The 20,021-nt window shown below is 39.6% G+C and overlaps 2 protein-coding genes and 1 pseudogene across 10 annotated transcripts in view; 1 reads left to right on the forward strand and 2 right to left on the reverse strand.

Annotated features, from left to right (window-relative positions):
- The window catches only part of PDSS1 (decaprenyl diphosphate synthase subunit 1), a 42,373-nt gene extending 36,618 nt beyond the window's left edge, over window positions 1-5,755 (reverse strand). For 5 of the 7 annotated variants that reach the window (XR_002084630.2, XR_008419578.1, XR_002084631.2 and 2 more), the window contains exons 1-3: window positions 5,545-5,755; window positions 1,451-1,515; window positions 897-1,017 (exon numbers count right to left, since the gene is read on the reverse strand). Coding sequence is in view for 4 of the 7 variants with exons in the window: in XM_019465307.2 (XP_019320852.2) it covers window positions 897-1,017; window positions 1,451-1,515; window positions 5,545-5,673 (315 nt within the window). In the remaining 3 variants the exon portion in view is untranslated. Of the gene's footprint in view, window positions 1-896; window positions 1,018-1,450; window positions 1,516-5,544 lie in introns of those variants that run through there. The other 2 variants (XM_019465304.2, XM_019465308.2) reach the window with 2 other exon arrangements.
- On the reverse strand, window positions 2,002-2,114 carry LOC128775133 (U6 spliceosomal RNA; annotated as a pseudogene).
- Window positions 5,756-5,782: 27 nt separating the features above from the next.
- Window positions 5,783-20,021, forward strand: part of LOC109276366 (protein adenylyltransferase SelO-like) — a 35,616-nt gene continuing 21,377 nt past the window's right edge. For 2 of the 3 annotated variants that reach the window (XM_053895362.1, XM_053895361.1), the window contains exons 1-10: window positions 5,783-6,345; window positions 9,754-9,872; window positions 10,512-10,640; window positions 13,969-14,033; window positions 14,118-14,174; window positions 14,267-14,365; window positions 14,555-14,622; window positions 16,401-16,488; window positions 18,045-18,114; window positions 19,390-19,462. In XM_053895362.1, coding sequence (XP_053751337.1) covers window positions 6,099-6,345; window positions 9,754-9,872; window positions 10,512-10,640; window positions 13,969-14,033; window positions 14,118-14,174; window positions 14,267-14,365; window positions 14,555-14,622; window positions 16,401-16,488; window positions 18,045-18,114; window positions 19,390-19,462 — 1,015 coding nt within the window. In that variant the 5' untranslated portion in view covers window positions 5,783-6,098. The remainder of the gene's footprint in view (window positions 6,346-9,753; window positions 9,873-10,511; window positions 10,641-13,968; window positions 14,034-14,117; window positions 14,175-14,266; window positions 14,366-14,554; window positions 14,623-16,400; window positions 16,489-18,044; window positions 18,115-19,389; window positions 19,463-20,021) is intronic. The other variant, XM_053895360.1, reaches the window with a different exon arrangement.

A 20,021-nucleotide genomic window follows, 5' to 3' on the forward strand; every position in this document is an offset into this window, starting at 1 on the left:
TGCTATGGAAGCTATGGGCTGGCAAAGGCAGTTTTAGAGGGGAGCCTGGAAAGGAAGCTGCAGAGGGACGCTGGAGGAAACTTGAAAGGGCCAAAAGAAAAGAGGCAGGGAATACCGTACTGGAAGGGAAGGGGGAACAAGGCTCAAGGGATGGCGCTTTAAAGGATGAACAAACGGGAACATCAACATTGGCTGTGAGAGAGGTGAAGAGGGAGAGCCTGCAGAGAAAGGAGAGGGAACAGGCAATGGCAGGACTAATTCCTAAGGCACTGAGGAGGCAAAGGGCACGGGACTAAGCTGGAGGCAAAGGGAGGCCTGGAAAGGCCTTTCCTCCTGGAAAAGGAGGGAACATTTACTTCACTGAGGTGGAGGAAAGCATGCAGATGGGTACGTAAATGGTAACAAAGCAGGTGTCCAGAGAGTGACTCCTAAAGGCCTCCCCTCAGTCTATTAAATAGGAAGTGGCCATTGCTATGAGAACAGGAGAGTAAGGTAAGGGTTTGAGGAGGAAAGTGGAGGACCCTGAAAGGGAAGGAAGCTGATGAGGGGCACATGAATATTTCTGGGCAGCATCTGAGAATCCACCAAAAGTTTTGTGGATAAAAGCATTTAATACATAAAGCCCCATTTGGGGGCAGTCTGGCACTGATCTTCAAGCACTTCAATATGCCTGGAGCAGGTGAAGGAATAAGGGAGGGTAAGTACCGGTTTTTTCAGTTCCCCAGCTCTGTGATAATGCCACTCTGGATGGGGACATGTACTGTACCCTCCATACCGCCCCCCTATGTTGCCCAAGAAACATTTGAAACTTGACACTCGTGAATCAAGTTTGCAATGACAGTGTACACAATTCTAAGAAATCAACATTACTGACAGTACTATCAAAGCTCTCTTACCTTTCTAATGTCTTCATACAGATCTTTCAAGTCTCTCCAACCGAGTTTGAAAGGATCGGTGTATTTCTCACCACTCCGTGTTTTACTACAACAGCACGCTGCTGACGTTGTGTGATGGAACCTGGGACAAGCACGAAGCACACAACGTAAGACTGAGTGCCATTCTATTAAGTGAGATAATTTCATTTTTAAGTAAGAATTATATACACATATTCATATACATATACTTGCTGGAAATTAAGCATGAATGGTCATTACAATTTAGAACACACAGAATTCTGTTCTTGCTCAACAATACATAAATAGCTTATTTTTATAATCAGGAACTCGAGAACCCACAAAATCAAATACTAAACTAGTTTATTGTGTTCTGAGTTTAAATTTTATTATACTCCCATTTTTTTGAAAAGGCAGAGGTCACACAGAGCGATACCGTGGCACGTAGTGAGACAAAATATTCAATTTGTTGGAGTAGCCCCCCACAGTTTAGAACAGAAATTTACTGGCAATATGGCTAATAACTTTAGTGGTTGTAATACAGATTATAAACTTACCGTGACATACTATACCTATTTGAAAAAGCAGATGTTAAACTCTTCACAAGATTAGAGTAGGACATCTACAAAATAAAAGCATTAAGAAACCTCTAAGAATATTCATGCAAAAATTGTTTATAATGCCAGATAAATAAAACCTCCATAGTTCATAATAAATACAGTCTTTAGTTGTCCCTTGTAGGTAGATTGCAAACTTCAGAAAAATGATAATAAAATTACCTTATTACAAAAGCAGTATTTGTCATTACGGAATATATAAGAAAAGAACACATCTATAATCTATCCCTTTCTCCAAAGAAAGCTAGTTTCTATATTCCTATCTATCCTTTCAGATTTGAAAAGTAGTTTTAAAACAATTTCCTTCCATTTAACTAAGATTGGTCAGAGAATAGTAAAGATTTATATTGTTCAACCAGTTTAAAACAAAGAATAATCAGGCTCCCCCAAGCATCAGCCTGGATGGTGAAAGGGAAAAAGATTTCAATGTTGAGGAAGGAAATTTCCATTGCTAAACGAACACTGCCTATTTTATTTTATTATTATTTTTTAAAAATATGAAACGCTTCACGAATTTGCGTGTCACCCTTGTGCAGGGGCCGTGCTAGTGGTAATCTTCTCTGCATCCTTCCAATTTTAGTGTATGTGCTGCCGAAGTGAGCACGAACACTGGGAAACATGCTGGGAAATAGTACTGCCTGATCAGTAATGTTAAAAAACGAGTTCAGTGGCACATTTTGAAAATATTAACTTAGAGATCAAGAACAGAAGACTACAAAGAGATTTAGGGGTGGTGACAACAAATGTTAGTTCCAATGATTACTGAGCACTATTATGGGCCAGGAAATATGACAGGCATGGGGGACCCAAAGATACAAACTGACGATCTTAAAGAATTCAGGGACACGGTCATTTCAAAAATTACTAATATACTGGGGTACATGGCTGGCTCAGCCAATAGACCATGTGACTCTTGATCTCAGGATCCTGAGATCCTGAGATCCTGAGAGTGAGTTGGAGCCACACCTTGGGTGCGGAGTTTATTTAAAAAAAAAAAAAAAATTACTGATTTACCGATTTAATGTGGTAAGGGCTCTGTATTTAAAGTACCTATTTTGACAAAAAGGACAAATTTAGCGCAAAAAAAATAAAACTAATCCACTCTACTTGCAATAAAGTCTTACAAAGTGCTTTTACCCTATGACCCTCATAAGTACTTGCTTTTATAGAGCTGGGGAACTTGAAGTTCAGAAAAGTCAAGCCTGAAAAACTGATATACAGATATGTTAACAATATATCAAAAGGAAAAAGCATCTACAAAACCGTATGTATTATGTGATCGCAACAAAAATTTTTACATACGTGCATGCACAAATAAGATACACAATGGGGTTTAAAAGTGTATATACCAGGGTATTAAACATAGTAATTTCTGAATAAATAGGATTGTGGGAGTTTTTTGTTTTATTCCTTTTTTGCTTTTATATTTTCTGACTTTTTCCTAGTGAACACATATTGCTTTACACATATTAAAATGACAATAAAGGTTGACTTTGCCAGGCAGGCAGTCGCCAAGGAAGACTGGCTGAGTTCTAGTCGTTCCACAATAACATTATACATTCATTAGACCAATAAGAACATTTATGATGTCCCAAGAAAGCGAGGTGATCTTTTGATTTTACCATTATATGACATTTAACCTACTTGTTTCAGCCTTTGTAATTAATTCATACAAATTCAGTATTTCATTATAATACTCAGTTTGAGACCTAATCTAACCTGGGGCGAAGAGTTAAAATTACACAGCTAATATGGAGTGCTCTGAACCACTAGGCAGCCTAATAGTTATTAAAACCATGGTCTTTGGAAGATGGATCTTGGTTCAAATCTCAACATTTCCTGGCCATGTTACCTTGTGACATCTTTCTGCTAATACCTACTCACGGAGAGATGCTGCAATTAATTCGGAGAAGTTGTGTAAAGGTCTTAGCTCAGAGCCTAACACACTGTACACATTTAATACAGTCTTTGCATATCTATAGTATCTGCAGTATTTAATGTCTACTCAGTCAAGGTATCTTCTGCTTTAAGATGGAGCCATGTTTTCCAAAGGAAAGCTTGTGCACTGTTGGTGGGAATTCAAACTGGTGCAGCCACCATGGAAGACAGCACAGAGGTCCCCCTAAAAATTACACAGAATTCCCATATGATCCAGTAATTCCATCACTGGGTATTTACCCAAAAAATATGAAAATAAATGCTAATTCGAAATGGTATATGCACCCCGGTGTTTATTGCAGTATTATTCACAATAGCCAAAATATGGAAGGACCTCAAGTGTTCATTGATGGATGAATGGATAAAAATGCTGTGGTACATATACAATGGAATATTATCCATTAAAAAGAATGAAATCTTGCCGTTTATAACAACATGGATGGAGCTAGAGAGGGTAATGCTGACTTTCTAACCGAAACAAGTCAGTCAAAGACAAATAGCAAAGGATTGCACGTGGAATTTAAGAAACAAAACAAATGAACAAAGAAAAAAAAGAGACAAACCAAAAAACAGGCTCTTAACTACAGAGAACAAACTGCTGGTTACCAGAAGGCAGGCGGGTGGGGGGATGGGTGAGATAGGTGAAGGGTGATGATCAACAGTAACATTTCTCTTGATGAGCACTGAGTAATGTATAGAACAGTCAAATCACTACATTGCACATCTGAAACCAATATAACACTGTTAATTATACTAGAGTGTAAATAAATCAATAAAAAGGAGTGTCCAAGAAAACAAGTATCCAGTGCCATCAGATGGTGGGTGCCAACATCTCTCCCAATAATGCCTTCCTCTGTGACACTGTAAGTATTTGAAGTCTGGCTAGGACTGTACTGAAATGGGTCCCAGCAAAGCCCGGAGACTTTCATTTCCCATATTCTCTTTTTAATGTCGGTCTGCGGGCCCAGTTGCTATTCTGTCCCCAAATGTCCATTCTGGATAAGTTGTGACATGTATCCACCTTGTTACAAAGCAGACATTTATAAATGCTACATATTTCATACAGGTACATGGTGTCTGAAGGGTACATGGGAATATGAAGTGTCCCAAAGCCAACCAAAACAGAAAAGTCCTAAATTCAATAAACTTTTTAAAAACGAGCCTTGTGGATGAAAGGAAAACATAATAATTACTGTGTGACTGGAGAAGTCTCTAAAAAGGACAGTGAGTAGATAGATTTTGCTCAGTTTCTCTAAACAAGATGGGCCTACCCATGGCACGTGGAGAGTCAATCAGTGCAGGAAAGACTCATGAAGCCACAGAACATGTCAATCTACAGGGGCTAAACTGGCGGGAAAGGGAGAAAACTGACTGGGCCCAAGGGCTGCAGGGCAGAGAGTCAAGCAGTCATGGTTAGTGCTGAGATTCTTACTCTACTTCAAGAGGTCACATGAAATCAAAGTTCAACGTTTCTCTACTTGTGACATCCTCAGGCCTCTTCTCCTTGCTGTGACCTTCTACCCCGTCCAGGTAGGCTCTCCCCGGCCGGGAAGCAACTACCGTAGGACTGAAATCCGGTCCACTCTGAGCATCAGCCCTACACGAAGCCTCTTCCGCCTATTCCGAGCCCACCTGGATCCGCTGGATCCCAGAGCGCTCAGAGCACCTTTTGCTCTTAAGTCCTAATTAAGACCGCTCCTCCAGAAGCCCTGGGTGTAAATCGAAAGGAAACAGCTGCATTCGGTCTCCAGGCTGCACTAGGTCCACAGGCCAGGAGACAACCTGGCTGCCCTCCCTCCACTTTCCCTGAGACCCGGCTCCTCATCCATCGCTATTTCCCCAAACCCCAAAGCGCCTGGGTCCCCAGGACCGCGCTTTGATGACTCGCGCAGGGCGCCCCAACATCAGGCATACGCCCGGCGGGGCTCGGGCCCATCCCGGGGCCCATCCAGCCCCGGGTCCCATTGCAGCGCAGCCTCGCGGCCCCCTGCCCCGGCGCACTTGCCGCGCGTTCCCATTCATATTCATCCGTGCCGCTATCACTGGCGCGGTGACCTCTGCGCCCCGCCGCCGCGCCCGCCTCAGGGCCTCCTCACCTGCACGCCGCCGTCGGCAGCGGCGGGCGGCCCGGGGGGCCCCGTGCGGCCCGGGGAGCCGGGCCCGGGGCTCCGGGCAGCCGGCCTCCAGGAGTAGCAGCGCCGCCAGGGCCACCGGCACGAAGCCATAGGGTCCGAGTCTGAAAGCCGCGGCGGAGCGCTGGCTCCGCCTGTGGCCGGGCGGTCTTCCCCCCGGGACCCGGAGCCGGAAACTTGGCACAGGAAGTGCTTCGACCTCGCCCCGGGCTGCGGTAGCTCGTTCCAGAGCGGGGCTAGCGCCACCGGCGCTTCCCCGGAAGGGCCTCGCGGAACCTTAGGCGCCACCGCTGCCCTAAACTTGCGGGGGTGGCCCCTTGCCGGTCCCCGTAACTAAGCGGGACATTTCACTTGGACGAGCAGTTTCTCCCGAACTCCTGCCCACCCTCCGGGAAGCTAGGAGCTCCCATCAGACATAGCCAAAAAAAAAAAAAAAAAAAAAAAGGATCTTTGGAGAACCGGCTGTTAACAATTGCCACCGTGCGCCAGACTCTTGTTCCGCGTATTTAGACAGAGCTATGACTCAAAGAATCAGATTCCCGTTTTGCTGTCTGATCCGGGGTCTCGCGTTTCCACGGCTGCTTCTCTTTGGCGTGACCTGCCCCAGCGTTGTCTGCTGCCTATTGCTACCTGACCTCGAGGGAAGTGCCCACCTCTTGCTTCTTTCCAGAAACAAGTCGAAACACGAGCTGGGCTATTGTGAGGCAGAAGCTAAGTTAGCCTTGTCTCTCGACTTTTGGACTCTGTCCTCTGAGAACCTTTTAGGTATATGGTGGCATAGTTTGGCGGTGTTGCTCATAACTGGGTAGGAGTCCCACCCGTGGGTGTACTGAGCTGTGTGAAATTGCTTAGTATTTGGTAATGCTGGATGTAACTTGCCAGTGTGGGAGATACCGGAGAATGTACAGGATTAGTACCTGATGTGAGTTAGAAAGACCTTTCCTTAATTCTATAGCCAGATCTACTTCTCTCATATAATGAGAGAGCGCACTTACATCAAATCCGTGCTGCAGTCATTCAACATGACACAAATAGGGCCAATGAGAGAAAGTGTAGGCATTTTGGATACAGAATGAAAGAAACATCTGTCTTCAAAAAGTCACCGTTATGGGGAAACAGACCAGCAAAATAGGCAACTGCAATTCTCTGATTTTTTTTCCCTGTTCTTTTGAACCATGCGTTTTGCATTTAAAAAGTGAAAGTGCCCGTGGAATAGCTGAGCACATTATTTTTATATTTATATTCAAAGTGTTAGTTTTTACTGAATAAAAGCATAAAATAAGGCTTATTTAAATAAGCCAATTTTATGATTTCCCCCCCAATCTTAAAAGTAGTATGTAAAAAATAATATGAGGTGCTTTACAAATAAAGGTTGTTTATACACATCTATGGCTTATCTTGATATAGGTCTGTATATTAAATATTCAACAGGTACAATTTGCGGTGGTAAAGTGTAGCAATAAATTATTTACAACAATGCTACTACTTAGATACTATCATTTGCCCTTTTTCACACACAGGGAAACATGGCAGAGTTACATGTCTTGCCAAGCTCCCAGATACAGCACTACACCATTCTGTCCGGCCATTTTCATTTGGAGATTGTTTTCCAGGTTAAAACAAAACATCTGACTCTTTAAAAAAGATATTTTATGGCTAAGTATATAGCCTTATGCAAGGCTAAGTTGGGGAAGCAGATGAAATTTGTGAAGGTTTCCAACATTATAGATAGCTAAACTTTTGATGAAGAATAACCCATCAATAGGACATGCAGAATACAAGTAGTTCTTTTGACCCAACTAGGCTAAACATGTGTATAGGAAGTTAAAACCACCGAGCTGTGTAAGGAACTGCCAAAGAGCCGACTCTTGTGCACAGGCTAGGAACAACTTGGGTTGTTTTGACTGCACTTCTAGGAATGAAATAACCAGTACTGACTGATATAAATGGAGCAAGTATGTAATTGAAAGCATTTTTGAAGTTATTTTTTCAATGTTGGAAAGTTGACTATACTTTAAGACATTTTCTTTCCACAATGATGATACTGTTCAAAACATTATCTATGGTAGGACCAGGTGTTATACAGCCAAGGAGAGACTGTATACATAATACTATGTACATCTTAACTGTGTCTTGATTCATAATACTGCATGAAAACATCTCATCTTGATGTTATTAGATAAATGATCAATTATCAAGGTGACTGTGGTAAGAACATTTACTGAGAGAAGAGGTTCAAACATAGTTGCGCTGAAAGATTAGCAGTTTTTGTGGATTTCATATTCTTAGCTAAACTGAATTCTAAAGAATTTAATTTTGGAATTATTGAAATCTCTGAGATCTTAAGATAGAGACTTAATATACATTTGGAATTTTCTCTTGGGTTTGTAGTGTATGACTGATTATTTGGGTAAAGTGGAGCAAAGGTAAGGAAGGGTTGGGTGCCTCTGAAGCAGCTGGCCTCTTTTTTTCCCTGACCAATGATCACATATGACTGACTAATCAAAATCATGAGTATTAATGAACAGTATATATAGCCTGTGCTCTATTAAAATGTTAGGGCATCATAACAAATGCATAAATTATAATTTAGTCTATTTCCACACAGTGGATCTCTTAAAAGAGACTCAAATACATTGTTGGATCTTCTACTTTTAATCATATTGTCAGGTTTTCTGTGGCAATGCTAAAATCATTTGTTTTTTGGTTGGCTACCCATTTGTTCCCCATGATGTGCCTTCTTTACCATGTATTTAGGGGAAAGTGTAAAGGTTAAATCTGGTCCACATTTGCCTCTTTTTATACTCCTATGGGAAAGATAGATAATCACTCTTATTTCTGTTACAACTTGCCATTTGGTTCACCTAGGCTTGAGTGGGACAAATAAAAGTTATGCCAAACAGTTGAACTGATTGTCCCAATGCCACCTTTCTCTACTGATTACAAATATCATTTTAATTATATAGAGCATTCTTAACATTACTTTGGACTGTTTCTGTGCTTTTCACTGAGTCCCTTTGGTCTTTGCATCTATCTTAACCTTTTAGTTATCATATTCTTTTTTTTTCTATTTATTTATTTATTTATTTATTTATTTATTTATTTATTTAGAGCAAGTGGGGGACAGGAGCAAAGGCAATCTTAAGCAGGTTCCACACTTAGAGCAGAGCTCGACCTGGGTCAATCCCCACGACCCTGGGATCATGACCTGAGCCAAAATCAAGAGTCGGATGCTTAACTGACTGAGCCACCCAGGTGCCCCAGCTAATTGTGTTCTTATAATTTATAATATGATAGGAAAACTCCCATTTCGCTCTAAAAAAATAATTTTTATTTTTCAAGATTTACACTTCAAGATGATCTGTTTCTTCGGAAAAACTCTACTGGGATTTTGGCTGGATATCCATATGTTTATTAAATAATTTGACTACACTGACATCTTGATAATATCTCTATCCAGAAACAAAATTTTGTGTCCCCTTGTTTTGTAATTTTAGTAGTACACCTACCGTCTTCTGTTTTTTTGTTTTAACTGGTTGGTTTTAGGAAAACATTAAGATTTTAAAAATTGAATGTAAAATAAAATATGTTGAGTATCTAAAGCATGTTCAAAGCTCTCTTTTTTTGTACAGCTTTTAAAATAAGGTAGATGTGCTTTACTACGTGTTTTATACATTTAGTAAAACATCTGTTGCCTGGTATTAGAATTTATGTGCATATCTGTTCCCTTCAGTAATTACGATTTTCTGAAGGACAGAAAGAATGTGATTAACTGCCTAATATTTTTTGGTTGGATTCCATTGAATTGGCTGGTACTATAATTGTAAAATTGTAATGCAGCTCACCTCCGCTTTATTTATACATTCTTATTTATAAATATGTTGTGCATCCTGTTGTTCTCCTATAAATGAAAATCCTTGAAGACAGGGTATGTGTCTTGGTTTAAACTTTTTCCATCTCCCATCTTCTTGGGTGGTTCCATCTACTGTATTAGATGAATATTGGATAGCTATGGTTGAAAATGATAGAATAGGCTTTAACCCAAGTGGGAAGAAAATAGCGGTATAAATTAATTTTCCTGAAGAACCGTAGCCCTTCTAAGGAATATTAATGCTATGTTTGCAATAAATGAGAACACTGAGTTTTTTTGTGTTTTTTTTTTTTTTTAATCAGCTGTGTTGCCAGTTGATCCTGTTAAAGAAAATTATGTTCGTAAAGTGAAAAACTGTATTTTTTCAATTGCCGTCCCTACTCCTTTGAAATCAAGAGTACGTCTTGTAGCAGTTTCAAAGGTTAGGCTTGGTTTTTTTTCACAACACAGATACTTAATTCACTGTAAATTTTGTCTAAAAAAATGTTCATACTTTTTAGAGTTGAATTGTTAGTCAGGTGATAAATGTCTATCTTTGTGTTTAAAATTCACACACACTTGGAGTATGTCATTCTTAGAAATCACTTTTTGCTATTGATTCCTGGAGCTAGTACTCCATTTCATCTTAAAGTTATCTTACAGGAAAATACACTTTTTGGAAGAAGGGGGGTAAGTAAGTTAAATTCTTAAAAATGGGCTCTAATAATAGATTCTAAATTGTTCTCTCATGATACAATTGAATTGGGGAATAGAAATAAGACATTTTCTTTTTTTCTAGTTCCTTTAAAGAATATGAACTAGGAAAAATATTGTTTTACCATGCATCACAAGAAATACATAAAAAATTTTAAACTAAGAACTAATTTTCCTAAATAGCACAAATAATCATATAAAGTACGATACATCTCTCATGAAAAAATATTAATGTACTTTTGGAAGAGCTTCTTTTAATTTTCTTTCTTCCATCAAGTCTCCTTTGTTAAAAGTTCTTAAAGGATTACTTAGGTTTGTAAGGCTTTTTTTGTTTGTTTGTTTGTTTTCTTGTTTTTTCCTGCCTCAGGAAGTTCTAGAAGATATTTTGGACCTTGATTTATCTGTCTCAGAAACAGATGATTTTATCCAGCTTGTGAGTGGTGAAAAGATAGTATCTGGATCCATTCCATTGGCTCACAGATATGGTGGCCACCAGGTAGGAGTAGCATCTGCATTACTTCCCTTATGTAAATACAAACAGTTGGTGGAAATGCTGTCCCGTTAATGAAGTTACTTTGCATTGATTCCATTGTTAGTGTATTGAGATGTCAACAAGGTGTTTCTAGAAGAATGTGTCATCCTAAGATGCTCATAATTAGCTGATGTGATTTCTTGCCGTGTTAACAATAAAACCCAAGTTTCTTTGATGGAATTGAGAAAACCGGGGCAGCACCAATATAAAATTTCTGTGAATTATCGCTAGGTAACTCATTTGGTGAAGTTTTGGCAAGAGATTTAGGTAAAGTAGCACAAAAAGTCAATATAAAATCTCAGAAGGATAAAGAGATTATAGTTTTGCCAGGACAGCTGTACAACAAAGTTTTAGAACTGCTAGAAGCTGCTAGAATTTAATTAGGACTAATTGGGGGTATTATGTATGTTGAAGCAATTAAGAATGTGCCTTCTAGAAATAAGATATTGAAGCAAGTTCAGGGTGTGGTGGTATCTGACTAATTAAAAAAAAAAAGAGAGAAGGAACACAGGACTAATTGTTGAACTTGCTGTGACTTTCCTGTGAACCAGATAAGATTAATTTAACACTCTGGGTGGGGGTGGGGGGGGCCTGGGTGGCTTAGCCGGTTAAGTGTCTGACTTCAGCTCAGGTCGTGATCATGGGTTTGAGCCCTGTCTCGGGCTCTGTGCTGACAGCTCAGAGCCTGGAGCCTGCTTTAGATTCTGTGTCTCCCTCTCTCTCTCTGTCCCTCCCCTGCTTGCACCGACTCCTCTCTCAAAAATAAATAAACGTTAAATTTTTTTTAATTTAACACTCTGATTGTCCCGAGGCTGGTTTACTCTGGAATAATTTTTAGGAACGGTAACAAAGTGTAGTAGGGTGGGAGTAAGGATTAAGTTAGGAAACATGAAAAGTGCTTCCATGATACCTATTATAATAATGATAGTATCAGGCTCTGGTCTCTTGGGGGCAGGTAATTCCTTTCAGATTTTTGTTGCTTTCATTCCTCAGTGTCCTAAGAAGCAAAAGCATCATAGAAGCTAAGTTAACACAAGCTTGAGAAGCAAAGTGACATAGACCACTAATTAGAATTGAGAAAGACTTTAAGGGTCATCTGTGACAAACTTGAACCTCAGTGTGTTGATCTGTAATGTGCAAGGGTTGACCAATACCATTCCAGGAGTTGTGAGAAGTGCTGTGGCAAAGAAATCCATTTACTTTAACACTCCATTTTTCAAACATACTTGACTGCAGGGTTTTATTGTGTGCTGTTCTTAAGGAATAATTATTAACATTTTGCTGAACTATGTTTCTCAATTTAGAAACTTCTGGACTATATGATCCTTATGGTTTTGTTTTGTTTTGTTTTGTTTTAGCTCCCAAAAATAGGGATCCCGTGGTTCAAAAAGTCATTCCCCATATAGGTTAAATTTATTAGCATTTTGTACCAGTACTCATGTGTACTGTTAAAGTATGAATGCAAACCTTAAGCCCTGCAGAGTTTTGTTAAGCTGTATTTTTTTGTAGGTTTGCTTTGTAATATAGTAAGTTAGATGAATCTTTTATCAATTTCACATTTCATCTCTTCTCTCTTTATAATTTGAAATTACAAATATTTATAAGGACGGCTTTGTCCTTTTGAACAATAAATGGTTTCTCTTTTATTAACAGAGAATTACCTTCTTATTTCCCCTGACTTCACTCCTGGCTCTGGATTCACCATTCTTTCTACTTCTTTTTCATGGTGTGGCATATACCTAATGTATTGTCAATTTTAGAAATTGCCGAAGCACCTCTCAGATTTGTGCTCTTCGAGGTATTATGTAGCTGAAATTAATGGTGATCTGTTCCTGGTTAAGATGAAAAAATACCAGGTAGATTTTTCTCAATTTCATGTTTTTCTCTCAAAACTATAAACATAGTTTAAATATTTCACAGCTGTTTATAGAACTCCATTTATGTGCCAGGAGCTATAATGGTGAATGAGACCTGTCCCCTTTGTTCAGATTGTTAATGCTCTAGGGAAGGGGACAGATAAAGAAACAAATTCTATAACATCCAATTATAGAACATCAACAAAACATGAAAGGGGTAAGTATAGGAGTTATGGGAATTCACAGAACCACCTTCCTAGTCCCAGAAAGTCAGAGACCACTTTCTGGTGGAAGTGACATGCATGTAGAAAATGGAGTCCTGTCCAAGTTAGCAAATCACTGTTAGCAGTAAAAATAATTGCCAACTTAGGAGCACTTGCATATAGTACAAAGCATTTCTTAGCATTCATTCTTACACCTGGCAAGGGTTATCTCATTTTACAGAAATGAAAGGTCAGCCTCAGTGGGATTAAGTAACTCAAATTTCCATAGGTAGTAAGTGGCATAACTGGGAGTTGGGCAACTGCAAACAGAAAAATTTGGAAACAATCAATCATGCAAGTTCAAAAGCAATTTTTTGAGTTACAAGTATGTTCCTGATTTCACACTGCATGCATATAATATTGGCAAACCTTCTATGAATAAATTGTTCCTAGTTCATATTCTGGAATTAAATAGATCAATAGATCAGTTCTAAGTATTCTACACCCAACAAGCTTGAGCTCAGCTGTAAGATGATGAAGTTAATTATGTCTTAAATTTATATTCTTAAAATAAATTTCACTTATGTTTTATTGATTGAATTTCATCTTCACCTTTATTCAAGTTGTTATAATCCTAAAAATGCCATTCTCAATTTAAAAAATTCTCAATTAAAAATGTACCTAAAGTACCTAAAACCATCAGAAACAATTAAAAAAATTTTAATGTTTATTTATTTTTGAGATAGAGCAAACAGGGGAGGGACAGAGAGAGAGGGAGACACAGAATCCAAAGCAGGCTCCAGTCTCTCAGCTGTCAGCACAGAGCCTGACACAGGGCTTGAACCCATGCACTGCAAGATCATGACCTGAGCTAAAGTTGGATGCTCAACCAACTGAGCCACTCAGACACCCCTCAATTTTTGTAATGTTTATGTTTGAGAGAGAGACAGAGACAGAGACAGAATGCAAGCGGTGGAGGGTCAAAGAGAGAGGGAAGATACAGAATCCGAAGCAGGCTCCAGTCTCTGAGCTGTCAGCAAAGAGCCTGATGTGGGGCTCGAACTCATGAACCGCAAGATCATGACCTGAGCCAAAAGTCGGACACCTAAACAACTGAGCCACCCGGGCACCCCAACCCATTTCTCAATTTTGACAAAAAAGCTTTGGCTGTAAAATTACTATGAAAGCTTTAAGGGCTAATAAGCATGAATAATTTCCCTTTTTCTCCTTTAGTTTGGGATCTGGGCAGGTCAGCTTGGGGATGGAAGAGCCCATCTTCTTGGAACTTACATGAACAGGTACCACATGTTTTCTGGTGTAGTAGCTTTTCTGGTGAATATTAACATGAATCTTCTAATACTTAGATTTCTTTGTTGTTGAAGGCAGGGTGAAAAGTGGGAGCTCCAATTAAAAGGCTCAGGAAAGACCCCATATTCCCGGTACAGTTTGATATTTTTTTTTAGTCATCTAAATAAAAATTGGTCTTGTCTTAATTACAACTGAATATCTTTTTTGTCTTATTTTCCCTGAGAAATGGTGATGGCAGAGCTGTACTTCGTTCCTCAGTGAGAGAATTTTTATGCAGTGAGGCTATGCACTCTCTCAGAATTCCAACCAGCAGAGTTGCAAGGTAAATCCTTTTTCCTCAAAGCTAACTTTCAGGACTGCATCACGTTATCTCCCGACGTGTATCAATAAAGTGAGCAGACAAATCTCTGGTAGCATGATTTCTCAGTGTTTCTGATGGTTTTAGGTACTTCTTGGTAGCTTGCCAGCAGCTAAGCGCTAACTTTAATTGTTGGATTCTCTTATGTTTCAGTCTGGTTGTAAGTGACGATGAAGTATGGAGAGATCAGTTCTACAATGGAAACATTGTGAAAGAACGAGGTAACAATGGTTTTTAGGATACTTACATACAATTAGCCTAAGTTCTTAAAGAGTAACCGATACTGGACAGCTCTGTGTCGGGTCTTCTTAAAAGATGGCCCGTGGTTCTTCAAGATGTAATTGCCGCTTTATGATGTTACCATAGAATATCCTTTCTCACATCCTTATGTGCGTAGCCCTTTGGTTTCAAAGAGCAAACATCTGGGAAGTGAACAAAAATGGTTATGGACAGCCAGCAAAGTGTTACAAAGCCAGGGCGCCAAAGTTCATACGCTCCCTTCTGAGGAGAGACCCTTAGACGTTTCCTCACAGCCTCATTGCTCTTACTTCATGCTCACTTCCAGTCGGTTCCACTAGCTTTTTCCTCAGCCTTTAGTAGGTCAGAAATAAAAAAAAAAATTAGGAAGAGGTGAGAAGTGTGGAAAGGGAAACAGTGAGAGAAACTTGACCCTGAATCTCTGGGCAGGGAGAATTGAAAATCAGTACGAAATACATTTTATTTCTTTGTTGTTTGCTTATTTTTTAAGTAAGCTCGATGCCCCACGTGGAGCTTGACCTCACTACCCTGAGATCAAGAGTCACATGCTGTACTGACTAAACCAGCCAGGTGCCCTAATAATAAACTCATTTAACAACTTAAACAACAGAGTTATTGAGAGCTGCTGACAGCCCTACATGCTCTCTCGGGTCCTGTGGACGTGACCATATAACAGAGCAGGATTTTTACTGATGTTCTCAATGATTCACTAAGTGCACGTTATATTCTTTATATTTCATGCCTGATATGTTTTGACAAGATTTTCATAAAAAAACAATCCCCCTAAAGTCTTCATGCTTAAAGGAACGAAGGATTATTTATCTTTGAGATTAGGAAGGACTTTAGTAGGGGGAGAAGGGGAGGGGCCCATGGAGTAGGGAAAGAGGGAGCAGCAGGTGTGGTATTGGATCCTGGCAGAGCAGGACGTTTAGTTGCCTGGGATAGACTTCATCTTGACATCTAAACACACATAAGTACAGCCTTCCTTGTGGGAAAAAAAAAAAAAAACAAACCCGCAAATTCTATTTACTAGTTGTTTTACTACTATAGTCAGGACAGAAGGCTGTGAACACTAACACAAAAATGCATAGACTCACTTTATTTCTTTAGTGTATGCATAAGTTAGAACATACACAAACATTTATTTATTGAAGTTAATTTTCAATTAGTTACACCAATAGAAGGCACTTGCAGGACTATGCCACGGAAAGCATTCACGGATTCCCTATTTCAGGATAAGTTACAGGGAAAAGGTCACACCAGAGGAGACTGGAGTCCCATGTTTGGAGCCTGACTGAGCAGCCTTCGGTGAGGTTGGAGCCTTGGTATTTCTGAAAGTGTTGTGGCTACTGACACTCTGATTCAAGGCTTAAAGAAACAGAGAAAAACCCTTGATCCTTTCTAGGGTATAAATAATTTTTTTTCTGATAAATTCAGTTACTGTATTATTTTTTATTAAAATAATTTAAATTTGGAGGCACCTGGTTGGCTCAGTTGTTTGAATGTTTGACTCTTGATTTCAGCTCAGGTCATGATCCGAGGGTCGTGGGATTGAACCCCATGTCAGACTCCACACTGAGCGTGGAGTCTGCTTGAGTTTCTCTCCCTCTCCGTCTTTTTCTCTCTCATTCAAAAAAATAAATAAATAAAAATAAAGTAAATAAAATAATTTAAATTTTAAGAAAACCATATTATGCTATATTTGCATAGTTTAACTTATGCTGAAATGTTTGTTTTTCAGGTGCTGTAGTGCTGCGTGTTGCAAAATCATGGTTTAGAATTGGATCATTAGAAATTTTGGCTCATTATGGTGAACTGGATTTACTAAGGTTAGAAAATGAGGGTTTTTTTTTTTTTGTTAAATGACAGAAGAAAATTTAAAAATGCTTATATACATGCTGTGAAGCTAAAATATCTTTGGTTTTCTTATAAGCAAAACCAAATATTTCAATAAATAATTATTTTTAACACTTGCTATGTGCCTAATATCATGTGGGTTTTCTAGGATGCTAAAAGAAGTGTGAGACACAGTAGACCCTTTCCCCAAGGAATTTTTAATCTCAAATGCAACTATCAACTGTGGGGGTCTGTGCCATTCAGAGACCTAGGTGGAAATGACTCAAACCCCCCACTTCTGCAGCCTGCAGAGCTCGAAAGATCTCCTTATAACTTCTGGGATTCCCACGGTTTTGACATGTGTGAGATGCCTGTTTTGCTCTGGGTTGACCCAGACTTGAAACTTAGCCCCTTCAATAGGACAAAAACAGGGGCGCTTAGGTGGTTTAGTTGGTTAAGCGTCTGACTTCGGCTCAGGTCATGATCTCACAGTTCATGAGTTCAAGCCCTGCGTCAGGCTCTGTACTGACAGCTTGGGGCCTGGAGCCTGCCTCAGATTCTGTGTCTCCCTCTCTCTCTGCTCCTCTCCCACTTGCACTCTTTCTCTCTCAACAAATAAATAAACATTAAAAAAAAAATAGGACAGAATGAACCAAACAGGAGAATTTACACAAAGCATTTAAGAACAGGTGCATCTTAGTGAAGATTTTTCTGCAGGGGAGACAGAGGATTGCTTCAAAAGAGCAAAAGCAATTCTTCCCCTTGTATCATGCAGTACAGCTTCCAGCATTTTCTGATGTCTTGGTGCCTGTGATACCTGTGCTTACAAAATTTCATCTTCCTTCAGCAGACTTAGCAAGATGCGTTTTCAGAAAAAAATTTCTTCCTTTAAGAGGAATTCTGTTTCCTTTTGTTAAGATAACACAGTTTTAAAAACTCATAAAAATTCTCATAGGCAAACTAGAATCATTAGGAATGCGGGTCCTATATTGTAGTTATGAGCTTAATAAATCCAGATTCCGCCTGGTCCACCAAGAAGATGGAGAGAAAAGACATTGAGGGAAATGAATAAGCAAAGCAGAGAAGTCATCACATTGGTCACGAGGGGTCTCTGTGTCTCTTACGTTAGCAAATGTTTACTGAGCTCGTGGTCATCCCTGCTTGTTGAGAGAGTTGTCTATACTCGCTGGGCATTATTTCTAACTTCCCATTTGTTTTTCCGTTCACTTCTGCTTGGATTCTGGGTCTGGGTCTTGTCAGGATTTGCATAGGGTGCAGCATACAGCAGGTGCAGGACATGTGCACTGGGTATGTACTGAACTAAGCTGACTCTGCAACACAATCAGATGGAATCTAATCCTATCTTAGAAACACATTTCCAGTTTTGACTGGTGTTGAGGAAAGATTTCTCTATGGCTGTTTTGGGAGTAAAATCTTATTTCAGTTTTAAAAAATTTAAGCTTGAATCTAATGGCTTCCTGAATGTCAAGGGTGGATTTAGATGGTTTGATACGGAGGCATGCCGATACTCTCCCCTTCTTCTCTCCAGGACATTATTAGACTTCATCATACGGGAGCATTTCCCCTCAGTAGAGGTCGCAGAACCTAACAGATACGTGGTAAGTTTTTAAAGACAAAGGGTGGTATTCGGTCTTCTCTCATTGCTTGTCAACGTCAATGGTTACAACTTATAACTTAAAGAACTAAAGGTAGGAAAGGAAAAAGAGCACTCTGAACATTTTGTTAGAGGAAGAGAAGGTGAACCACTTCAGAAACAAGACACAGATAAGAAAGTGGTTTTGTGGGACACCTGGGTGGCTCAGTCGGTTGAGTATCCAACTTTGGCTCAGGTCATGATCTCATGGTTCTTGGGTTTGGCCCCGTGTTGGGCTCTGTGCTGAAAGCTCAGAGCCTGGAGCCTTCTTCGGGTTCTGTGTCTCCCTCTCTCTCTGCTCCTCCCCCGCTTGCACTCTGTCTCTTTCTCTCAAAAATAAATAAACATTTAAAAAAAAAGCGGATTTGTTTGAAAGGATCTAAAGAACAGATACTACTGCATCCTGACTCTAAACATTATTTTTTGTGCAGCATTTGTAACTTGGTCCTATGTGTTCTTTTCTCACATGTGAGATATATGGATATTTCTATATTAGTCATTCTAAAATACACATAATCCATAACAAGAAAACATGTGATTTTCTTTTCTTTCTTTCTTTCTTTCTTTCTTTCTTTCTTTCTTTCTTTCTTTCTCTCTCTCTCTCTCTCTCTCTCTCTCTCTTTCTTTCTTTCTTTCTTTCTTTCCAGGTTTATTTATTTATTTTGAGAGACAACGTGAGCAGGGGAGAGCAGAGAGAAAGGGAGACACAGAATCCCAAGCGGGCTCCAGGCTCTGAGCTGTCAGTATGGAACATGACGTGGGGCTCAAACTCACGAACCATGAGACCGTGACTTGAGCCTCAACCGAGAGTCAGATGCTTAACCGACCGAGCCACCCAGGCACCCCTAATTTTCTGTTCTTGTGGAAATGTTTTGATCATTGTACCCTCTTTTACCCTCTTAGCAGTCACAGAGAATGGAATGACATTATTTTTGTTGGCCATTCATTTCAAAGTTTAAGAACTCACTTTACTTTTAACTCCCTTGTGCTGAATTCTAATGCTTTCCCTGTTCTTACTGGACGTGGGGAAAGCCTGGCCATAATACTTTGAGCCATTAGAGATTATTTCTTGCTAATTCCCTACATTCTTCCATGTTTTTCTTACACCTACTAATTTCCATTTCTTTAGTTAGGTTTTGGCTCTCTGAATGTTTTCCATGTTCTCCTTGTGACTTACCAGAAGATCCTAAAAGAGTATGCATTCCTGAAAAATCTGACAAATTTCTGAATTTTATTTTAGGATTTCTTCTCTGTTGTGGTATCAGAGACAGCACAACTCATTGCCTTGTGGATGTCTGTTGGTTTTGCTCATGGTAAGTTATCTACTGATGTGTCATTTTTCTGCTGGGGAAGTAGAGTTAATTTGTTGAAGCAGAAGACTTCTTTTTTGTGTGCCTCAAAATATTCCTGCTGATGAGCTTCTTAACATTTATAGCCTATGATTTTTTTTTCAGCAACAGAGAAACAATTTTCTCGTGTTTGAAATGGTTTTGAGGGGAACAGTATACACAAAATAGAATAGGCATCCTCAATTTGATGAGGATGTTATTACTTGTAAAGCTTTTTAACCTCGTGGCTACATGTATTATATTTAGATCTCTTTAAAGCTGTTTTAAAAATCTTAAGTATAAAAGCACTACATGCTTAAGGTAAAGAATTTAAAATATACAGAAGTGAGGGGTGCCTGGATGGCTCAGTCAGTTAAGCGGCTGGCTTTGGCTCAGGTCATGATCTCGTGGTTCGTGGGTTCAAGGCTCTGTGTTGGCAGCCTGGAGCCTGGAGCCTGCTTCAGATTCTGTGTCTCCCTTTCTCTTGGCCTCTTTCCCATTCATGCTCTGTCTCTCAAAAATGAATAAACATTAAAAAAAATGC

This window comes from Panthera pardus, unplaced genomic scaffold, assembly GCF_024362965.1.
Source record: "Panthera pardus isolate Hobbes unplaced genomic scaffold, ASM2436296v1 HiC_scaffold_6, whole genome shotgun sequence".
In the NCBI taxonomy this organism is placed as follows: Eukaryota; Metazoa; Chordata; class Mammalia; order Carnivora; family Felidae; genus Panthera; species Panthera pardus.